The sequence below is a fragment of the Podarcis melisellensis genome (assembly GCF_964234715.1).
Source record: "Podarcis melisellensis genome assembly, chromosome: 1".
Classification (NCBI taxonomy): domain Eukaryota; kingdom Metazoa; phylum Chordata; class Lepidosauria; order Squamata; family Lacertidae; genus Podarcis; species Podarcis melisellensis.
Window position 1 is genome coordinate 105,391,234 of NC_138528.1, and position 10,566 is coordinate 105,401,799.

At 44.4% G+C, this 10,566-nt stretch overlaps 1 protein-coding gene across 3 annotated transcripts in view; it reads right to left on the reverse strand.

The window, feature by feature from the left end:
- LOC309379334 (lymphocyte antigen 75-like) overlaps positions 1-10,320 on the reverse strand; it is a 71,407-nt gene extending 61,087 nt beyond the window's left edge. For 2 of the 3 annotated variants that reach the window (XR_014172424.1, XR_014172425.1), the window contains exons 1-2: positions 9,687-10,320; positions 720-1,091 (exon numbers count right to left, since the gene is read on the reverse strand). Coding sequence is in view for 1 of the 3 variants with exons in the window: in XM_081928458.1 (XP_081784584.1) it covers positions 720-1,091; positions 9,687-9,807 (493 nt within the window). In the remaining 2 variants the exon portion in view is untranslated. The remainder of the gene's footprint in view (positions 1-719; positions 1,092-9,686) is intronic. The other variant, XM_081928458.1, reaches the window with a different exon arrangement.
- Positions 10,321-10,566: the final 246 nt, after the last annotated feature.

Sequence of the window (10,566 nt, forward strand, 5' to 3'; positions counted from 1 at the left end):
TGCTCGATCCCTGCTCCTGCCCACCTAGCAGTTCGAGAGCATGTCAAAGTGCAAGTAGATAAACGGTGTTTCCGTGCACTGCTCTAGTTTGTCAGAAGCGGCTTAGTCAGGCTGGCCACATGACCCAGAAGCTGTACGCCGGCTCCCTCGGCCAATAAAGCGAGATAAGTGCCGCAACCCCGGAGTCAGCCACGACTGGACCTAATGGTCAGGGCTCCCTTTACCTTTACTGTAAAACAATACTGAGTTTGAGCCAGATTAAGTTGTCTTTAATCTCATTAAAATCAATGAAATTTACATTAGTCATGCCTATCCTAAACTCACTTAACGGGGAGTAAGTCCCAACTGAACTCAAAGGGGCTTACTTCTCAATATACAAGTACAGGATTGCACTGGCAGTCAGAACTTAAACTGGACCTGATCCATTAACTTTAGAAAAGACTGCAATTAATCACTTTTTGACACTTTTATTCTGCCATTCCAAGGAGCTCAGGGAGGTGTGCTAGCCATTAGTACCTAATGAGCTTCCATGGCTTTGTGAAGATTTAGATCCGAGATTTCCTAAGTCCAAGTCCGTACACATTAGACAGAACCACTGTTGACTGTCTACTCTTTAACTCTTTTCAAAATCAGCATTTACCTACATATTTACTTAACTGAAACTCATGTGCAAACCTCTCCTTTCTCCAGATAAAACAAATGAGAAGGAAAATACATACTGCGATAAGGGAGTCTGCAAATAGTATCACTGGAATTGCTTCTTCTCCAGGTATCAGAAGAGTTTATGCTTGCTGTCACAATTCCATTCTGTAAAGTCAGCTTGTTCTCAGATGCAGATGATATTGAGGCATCGTCACAGCGCCACCACAGTGAAAGGTCCGAGTCACAATCCACCACTTTCAAGGGATTCTGGGATTTGGCAGTTTCTAGTCCAAGGCACTTTTGGGACCCCAAGTTAAAAAGGCGATGCTGGGAGACCCATGTCCATAAGGTCTCTTCTGCTCCTTGGCAGTCTCCTGTTGTTATCTGCTGGTTTTTAACTTGGATGCACTTGTTGGTTTTTTCATGGCGGATGGTGAAGACATTGTTATCTGCGTTAGAAAAGAGGCATATGCTTTGGTGAGTTTTTCCTCTGTGATTTACAGTGGGGAAACAATACTATACTGGTGGTACATTAAGAACATACTTCCTGGAAAGTACTACCACCAACTAAATGTGTGATTCTAAACATGTAATTCCCAATACAGAAAGTTGCTGCTCTGTAAATTTACTGCTATGTAAAATGTACTCCAACTATAAATTTGTTAAGCCTGATCAAGGATGAACTGATCAGGGTAACTCATCAAATAAATGGGCAAAAGGAATTAATAAGGTTTGTTTGGTGTGTGTGTGATTCTAGGTTTATTAGAATGAAATGTATTGTTTAGAAACAATAGGAATATGTTCATTAGAACTTTTAATTTTTTTAAAAAAGTCTTATCTGTAACTTATAAAAATGGAAAACTTTTTAATTTAGCATGAAGTGATAAGTTAACCAAGTTCTGTAAACCAGAGGTCCTAGAGCTTAAATCATTTGTCACACCTTAGGGGCAATAGAACACAGCTCACTTTTACCTGGATCAAGGAACCTGTGGCATTCAAATATTTCTGGAATATAGCTCCCATTAGGCCCAAGCAGCATAACCAATGGACTAGGATGGTGGAAGTTGGAGTCCAATATCATCTTGATGGCCACAGGTTCATCTTTCCTGACCCTGACTTTTATTAGTCTCTAGATACAACCTTTCCCAAACTTGGGTCTCCAGCTGTTTTTGGACTACAATTCCCATTATCCCTGACCACTGGCCCTGCTAGGTAGGGATGATGGGAAACCCTGCTCTAGAAGTATTTTGAAGTCCAAAGTAGTTGCAACTCATCATGAAATTTATCCCAGATAACCCTAGGCACCTTGACTGAAATGGAAGTTAATTTTGTGATGAGCAAATCTTATATAAAAGCACAAGCTAAATTGTGTGGTTTTTGTCTAATTTACACTGGAGCAAACAATCCCAGGGGACAGCCATGTATGGAAATGGTTAAACCTCTTTTGTCATATAGGAAAATGTGTGTTTGTTTACATCCTGTATGTGTGTGTGTGTCTATTAAATTAGTGGTACTTTTTTTTTAAAGATCATAGTGTCAAAGTAATAACTGCTCTGTTAAATAAAGCTATGGAAAATAGCAAGTTAACTGGGACATAAAATATTTATTCAGAATTCATTAGCCTGAATGCTGGAATTTTATATACAAAAGCTTCTAGCTGGAGAGAAGTATGTTTGTGCACTCACAGCCCACTCAGGGCCTATTCCTTGGAGTCATGCCTCCAGCAATTTGCTGGAAGAAAACAATTGTGCTGTGTTTTATGCCTTCAGCTGAAATGCGCTATGCAAGTTCTATTTCATTTCTAAAATGTCACCCTGTGCTGGAGCAGGCTGCTGAATACTCAAGAAAATAAACAAACAATACCCAACCCAACCCCTCATGGATAATTCTGTGGAAAGGAGGGGGGCAGCATAAGAATAGTCAGTATTCAATCTCTTAACTTGGCATTAAGACATGGGCACAGGAATAATAGATTGGCCTGGCGTTCAGTCTTATTGGGAGTGCAATATTCTCTTTATTTGATTTGATTTATAGATTGCAGCCTTTGGAGTGTGTGTTCTGTAGTTAAGACAATACAACAATAAAGTCTTAGTACTGTAGTTCCTAATTTGCAACTGATTATGACATTGATTTATAATCAACTTTCCCTAACTTTTGTTCTTTAAACAGCCAGAAATTAACTAAAACCTTATCGCTGACATGGTGTATAGTATAATAGCTTGCTTCATTAAATAAAGGGGTAGGCAGATTTAAGAGCTGCCATCTTACGGCTGGCAACACATTCTAAAATGTCATTTATGAAAAACAAAATAGCACCAGAAGATATATTTTATGTAGTGCATTATTTCCTCTGGCACACAACAATCTCTTTACTCTTCATGTTTCCTGAAACTGCTGAGACTCAAGCTTACTTGATCATCAGAAATCTGACCCATGTGATTTGAATCTCAAGAGGAATCCACTCCTAGCTATAATCACCCCTCATCCAGCATTAGAAGTGAGCACATCGATCCCATGAGGTTCAATCCTGTCACATAAGTATTTCTTGTTTATCATCTCTGCAGGCTCAGCAAGCTAATCCACACCTCAACACCATTTTAAACCACACATAAGCACTCACAAAATGTAAATGCTAAACAACCAAATTTCTAAATAGATAAAGAAGAGGATCAAGAAAGTCTGAGTTCACCTTCTTTCACATAGGCAATATTTCTCCTGCAGCCGAAGAAAACCCAGTAAACAGAGAGGAACTAATTCAAAGTGTGATGCTGATGACGCCAAGATTGCAGGTTCGATTCCTGTGTATTTTCCGGCATTGCAAGGGGTTGGACTGGATCAGGTTTCCTCAAACTCAGCCCTCCAGATGTTTTGAGACTACAATTCCCATCATCCCTGACCACTGGTCCTGCTAGCTAGGGATCATGGGAGTTGTAGGCCAAAAACATCTGGAGGGCCGAGTTTAAGGAAGCCTGGACTAGATGATCCTCAGGGTCTCTTCCAACTCTACAATTCTATGATTCTCCTACATGTGTGTAGGGGTTTCCTATGATTAACAATGTCAGCTAAGGTAGCTGGAAAGAGCCTCTACCTTAAAATGTTTTGGAGTTCTCAAGATTCTCTGCAGAGAGATGACTCAGGGCAGTCCAATATAGGACAGCCTGAGTTGTTTATGTCACAGCAGTTAAAACTAACCCCACTTAACAGAGTTGCAAGGAAAACGTTAAGACACACAAAGGATATTTTTTTAAAGAATAAACTACATATGGAAGCAAACATTACATCTTGGAATATAATGATGGAGCATTATGAGAGTGCTTCCAATGGTGCAAGCAATGATAAGAAAATAATTATTGTAAAAGGTATTGAGAATTGTAGACATGGGATACTGAATTGGTCCATTGATCTCTCTACTGTCTTCCCTGACTGACAGTGGATCTCCAGTGTTTCAGACAAGGGGGCATTACCATTGCTACCTGGAGATGCAGATTGATGCATTTAACTAAGCTAAAGCAAATGTTACAGATACAATGCCTAAATTCACAGAAAAGTTAAACCCAGAAAGGCAACAAGTCATTTGGAAATGGGACTGCAACACCTTGAGGGGCAGAAGCAGAATAAACTATTCAACATAAGATAAATTATTATGCATGTATAATTTGTACAAGTTGATGTATAAACATGGACTCCTCTTTTGTGTGCAGAATTTATGTTACCTTGGAAAAGCTAGCGAACCCACAAGCACAAGGACAGCAACAGCAGTTAAGTCATGCCAACAAAGAATAGACTGCCTATAATCAGAGACAGCATGTTTCTGATCACTGGCTGTGCGGAGAAAACATCATGGGGTGTCTCTTTCTGTCACGTCCCACTTGCAAGCTTTTCTGGCTACTGAAGAACTGGGAGGTTTCAGCCTGAAGTTCCCACTTAAACCTCAGCCACGAACATTAGGTTATGTCATCCTCACTCAGCTTTCTGCAATATGGAAATAATAGAAGACGGGTCTATTCCACAGGGCTGTTGCAACTGCGCTAATGAATCAGAGGAGATGCAATGTACAGTGGTACCTCAGGTTAAGTACTTAATTCGTTCCGGAGGTTCGTACTTAACCTGAAACTGTTCTTAACCTGAAGCACCACTTTAGCTAATGGGGCATCCAGCTGCTGCTGCGCTGCCGGAGCCCTATTTCTGTTCTCATCCTGAAGCAAAGTTCTTAACCTGAAGCACTATTTCTGGGTTAGCGGAGTCTGTAACCTGAAGCATATGTAACCTGAAGCGTCTGTAACCTAAGGTACCACTGTAATTCTAATGTATCAGCATCACCTGGCTGGCCACTGAGTAGAACTCTGGGGTGCTGCAAATGCTATATACAGTGGTACCTTGGGTTACAGACGCTTCAGGTTACAGACTCCGCTAACCCAGAAATAGTACCTCGAGTTAAGAACTTTGCTTCAGGATGAGAACAGAAATTGTGTGGCGCCAGCAGTGGGAGGCCCCATTAGCTAAAGTGGTACCTCACGTTAAGAACAGTTTCAGGTTAAGAACGGACCTCCAGAACGAATTAAGTTCTTAACCCGAGGTACCACTGTACATGCGCCAGTCTCTCATACTTGTTTCCCTCCTTTTCAAGATCAGAAAAGAGTCTCACCCACAGTTGCCAAGCACTGTGCTGTGTAATGTACCTGGCTGCTATAGCAGCCTTGTTGCCAGCCTTGAGCCAGGAGAGTCACCTGAGGACTGTATTTCCAGTAGCAGTGGGACCAGTCGGCACTCTGACAGCACCATCAGCACAGGGTAGATGAGAACGGGAGCAAAGCAAGCATGTTATTACCCACCCACACACACACCCTGCCCTGAATCTACATCTGAGTGCCAATTCCCTTAATTCCATGGGGAAATACCTGTCATAGATACAGGTTCTTCAAACATGAGAATTGTAAGATATGTATCTTAAGATGGGCAAACTCCTCTGCAAAAGCGGAAATCAGCTCCAGCAATCACAAATATTGTCTATAGGCAATATTTATTTAGTTATAACTTAGAGCCTTACGTTCCTAAGACCTAAGTATACAGAGACATCACATCACCTCTTTGTAGTACAAGGGCTGTCAACATTGCAGCTTTTCTACCTTTCTCTTCTTTCTCTTACCACTCTTCCTTTACTACTAGTTCCTTGATCTCGTTTTTTGACAGAATTACAAGCCTGGTAGATGAAGGGAACGCAGTGAATGTAGCCTACCTTGATTTCAGCAAGGCATTTGACAAGGTGCCCCATGATATTCTTGTAAAGAAGCTGGTAAAATGCGGTCTTGACTATGCTACCACTCAGTGGATTTGTAACTGGCTGACTGACCGAACCCAAAGGGTTCTCTTCTCTCCTGGAGAAGAGTGACTAGTGGGGTGCCATAAGGTTCTGTCTTGGGCCCGGTCTTATTCAACATCTTTATCAACGACTTGGATGATGGACTCAAGGGCATCCTGATCAAATTTGCAGATGACACCAAACTGGGAGGGGTGGCTAACACCCCAGAGGACAGGATCACACTTCAAAACGACCTTGACAGATTAGAGAACTGGGCCAAAACAAACAAGATGAATTTTAACAGGGAGAAATGTAAAGTATTGCACTTGGACAAAAAAAATGAGAGGCACAAATACAGGATGGGTGACACCTGGCTTGAGAGCAGTATATGTGAAAAGGATCTAGGAGTCTTGGTTGACCACGAACTTGACATGAGCCAACAGTGTGACGCGGCAGCTAAAAAAGCCAATGCAATTCTGGGCTGCATCAATAGGAGTATAGCATCTAGATCAAGGGAAGTAATAGTGCCACTGTATTCTGCTCTGGTCAGACCTCACCTGGAGTACTGTGTCCAGTTCTGGGCACCACAGTTCAAGAACGACACTGACAAACTGGAACGTGTCCAGGAGAGGGCAACCAAAATGGTCAAAGGCCTGGAAATGATGCCTTGTGAGGAACGGCTATGGGAGCTGGGCATGTTTAGCCTGGAGAAGAGGAGGTTAAGGGGTGATATGATAGTCATGTTCAAATATATAAAAGTATGTCACATAGAGGAGGGAGAAAGGTTGTTTTCTGCTGCTCCAGAGAAGCGGACACGGAGCAATGGATCCAAACTACAAGAAAGAAGATTCCACCTAAACATTAGGAAGAACTTCCTGACAGTAAGAGCTGTTCGATAGTGGAATTTGCTGCCAAGGAGTGTGGTGGAGTCTCCTTCTTTGGAGGTCTTTAAGCAGAGGCTTGACAACCATATGTCAGGAGTGCTCTGATGGTGTTTCCTGCTTGGCAGGGAGTTGGACTCGATGGCCCTTGTGGTCTCTTCCAACTCTATGATTCTATGATTCTATGACTCTACTTCCTTCCTGTTCTATCAGACAAAACCAGTAACTTCTGTCTAGAAGAAAAAACAGCCAAAAGTGTTGTCATATCAGGGTGCAAGCTAAAAGATATGCCTGCCACCTGTAAACATCTGAAGATCAGAGTTATAGAAAGGAAGCACACTGAAAAAAACGGAGGCAGTAAGTTCTTATTTAAGAACAGCCTAAACAAGTATTTCTCACCCCTTAAGCGGTGAGGTGCCTGAAAATTGCTAAAGATCCCCAGACCTCAATGTGTTGGAACCTATGGTAAATTGAAGAAACAATCCCTGCTATCATGCTATATTAAGGACTCTCGCATTGTAGCTTGAGCCAATTTATTGACTAGCTTGGCAAGTTTCTCCAAGTACTTTTGTAGGCTTTTATTTAGTTATTTCATTAATTAGGGAAATGTATATTCTGCCCTTTTCACAGTGTGGTCTCAAGTTGGGTTCTAACCATCATGCCTTGAATTATTTGCAAGTATTTCATTAAAAAAATAAGTTTGACTGAAAGCTTTTGAGTGTATTTGAATATAACATTCAAACGACATTAAGGCTGCAATCCTATACACATTGACCTGGAAGTAATCCTACAGAATTCAATGGGGCTTACTTCTGAGTAGACATGCATAGGATTGCACTATAAGGAAGCTTTCCCTCTTCTTCAAACATTTACTCTAGCCATTGGGAGAAAAACTGGGATGTTTATACCGTATTGGCCTGAATACAAGCCTCACTTCCCCCCCAAATTCCAACTGTGAAAAGTGTGGCTTATATTCACGACCTTACGTGGGCAAACAGCGTCAGGAGCGCGGCAAAGTGGCGTCTGCCCTATGCGTAGTCCCCTGTCATCTCCTCCAAGGCTGGGAAGGAAGAGAACGTGGAAGGGGAAAACCACTGGCAACACAACGCAGCTCCCCCCCCCCCCCATGCAGCCAGAAGCAGTGAGGAAGGGAGCAGCTTATATTCGGGTATTTTTTCTTTTTTTCCTCCCCCCCCCTCCAATTTTAAAGGTGTGGCTTACATTCGAGTGCAGCTTATATTTGGGCCAATACGGTACATCAAGTAAAATTAACATGGCATACTTTTTAAACTTCAAATCTCAAATTAGTTTAAGAAAACTAATTCAGTTCAAAAATTCTAGAAAATCTGTATCGCTGGTGCCAATACTACCAGTCTTCAAGCTAAGTATGAGAACCAGGCATAGTGCCTGACTGGTCCAAGGATATCACATGAGCTAAATCAAGATGCCTAAACAACTACCACTGCATAACAGGTAAAGATTAAACAGGTGCTGGTGCTATTTTTGCACCATGGAAATGCAGTGAAATGAAAAATTGTAATCGCTAAACTTTCACAACCTTTTCAAGCAGACATTGCCAGAGGTGGAGGAAGTGCCTCATTTCCCTTAGGAGAATTTGTTCTGTTGCCTGGAGGGGAAAGGAACAATCAACCTTCCTCCTGACTGTAGCCACCGAGCTCCTCAAGGTAGTTCCAACCGGTTTGTGGAATTCCCCTTCACCCACCCACGAACTGTCCTTTCTTTACTGTGAACTGGGTGGCAATTGGAGCCAGGCCAACCTTTGAGCCCCTGAGTCATGCTGCGGAAGGATTCTATTACAGAGGCTCCCCGGAGCATATAAACAACTCCTGGAGAAAGAGCAAAAAGGGTGTGTGGGAAAGCCGTTGAAAAACGGAGGTGAAAAAGGCACTTGGCAATCAGGACAACAGAAGAGGAAAAACGAAAGTCTTTCTTGCCCCGCCCACTCCAGCTTGCAGGATTAAAGCACCTTCTACTGCAGTACAGTAGCTGCTAGAGGAAATCGCCTCCACCCTATTGGTGGAAAGTAGGGCTCGAACTGCTACTGGCTCGGATCTCGAGAAGCTACGCTAAAGGTGCTCTGCAAACGCGCTCGCGTTTTATATCCGTACTTCCTGGGGTTCCAGGCCGGAGCCCTTGGACGAAATATGCAGGTTGCCGAGCTAAAAATAAAACACGGATTTCTGTCTAGTCACGCTTCCTTTCAAACGTAGCTCTTTCTGTCCAACGCAGGAGAAAAGACGACATCAGTCCTACGCATCTGGGAAGACAAATGTGCTTTCCCACCCCCCACTCCCACGTAGTTCAGCAGGGGAAACCCACCCACCCACCACGGGGGGGAAACCCCACTCGGGGCATTTCGGTTACTTCAGAAAATGGGGAACAAGCGAGGCACACTTTCAGTTTCGCAAGGCTTCGCTTCGGCGGTGCTGTCAGGGCTGACGTCCAGGGCCCCCGCTCGGCGCAAGGAGCGGAAGGGGGCGTCCCAATGCGGTGCAGAGCTGGCGCCCCCCCCCCATTTTGAAGTAACCGAAATAAGACACGCGCGCACATTAGCAGCTAAAGGGCCGCCCGCCCCCCTTGAGCAAAAAGCATCTGTTAAGTCTATGGAATCTAACTGCGCCAAGGTGCGTCTCTTAAAAAAAAAACCCCACCCCTCTAAGAAACTTGCACCGCGCCACGAGGAGGGGCTTCTCCCCAACAACCCTCGAGAACTTTGCGCGGGGATTTTTATTTTTTCCCGCCTTGCGGGGTTGCGCCCACGTTGGCTGGCACCAGGTTCCTCGGTCCCCAGCCCGGGCGCAAAAGTGCGCGGCCAAGTTACCCGCCAGGCTGCGGTTCTTTACCTGGGGAGCAGCCCGCGCCGCAGCACAGCAAGGTGGCGAGCAGCAGGGGCGGCAGAAACAGCTGCAGCCCAGCTTCCCGGCAGGTGGCGGGCAGGAAATGCCGGCGCGCCCCCCTCCTCATCCTCCCCACAGCGGACGGCAAAGTTGCAGCGGCAAGTGCGGAGACGGGCGGGCGCGACCGCCGCTTTCCCAGAGAAATGCTGCCCCTCTCCTCCTTCTCCTCCTCTGGGCGCTTCCCAGGCGCTCGGTCCCCGTCGCCGGCGCAGCGCCAATGACAACGGAGCGCAACCTATTGGCGGACGTCCAGGCCAATCAGGGTTTTTTTTCGCCTTGCCCTGGTGTTAAGGCGCAAGTTGTTGCCAGGAGAAGATAGGCCGAGCAGTGCGCGCGGATGGCGAGGAGCTGCTATATAAGCGCTTGTATCTCTCTCTCACACCCACGCCTTCGCCTTAAAGGGGCCTACGGCTGTAGATAAGGCGAGGTCCCGCGATGAGAAGTTAAGATACCGAAAGTAAACAAGCTGCAACAGAAGAGTATTGCTCTGCAAGAGAGATGAACCCCAATACGTAGGAGTTTTAACGGTTTAGCAGTGAGGCAATAGGGCTGGCAGAATATAGTTGCTGGGGTGCTTGGGGAGGGTGGTATATACTGTATATAAACGGTGCTTTTTTCTGGAGGGACGCAGGGGTATGCACCCTAAACATTTTGTGAATCTTTGTACAGTACTTTTGTCCATTTACTGCATTTATTTTCCCTGATTTTAACTATAAAATGGTGATTTTCTTGAGTCAAAATGAGAGTACCCCTAAACATTTTTTAAGAAAAAAAGCACTGTGTGTGTTTTTGCAAGGTTGAGGCTCCTAGGCTATCCTCCAGCAGA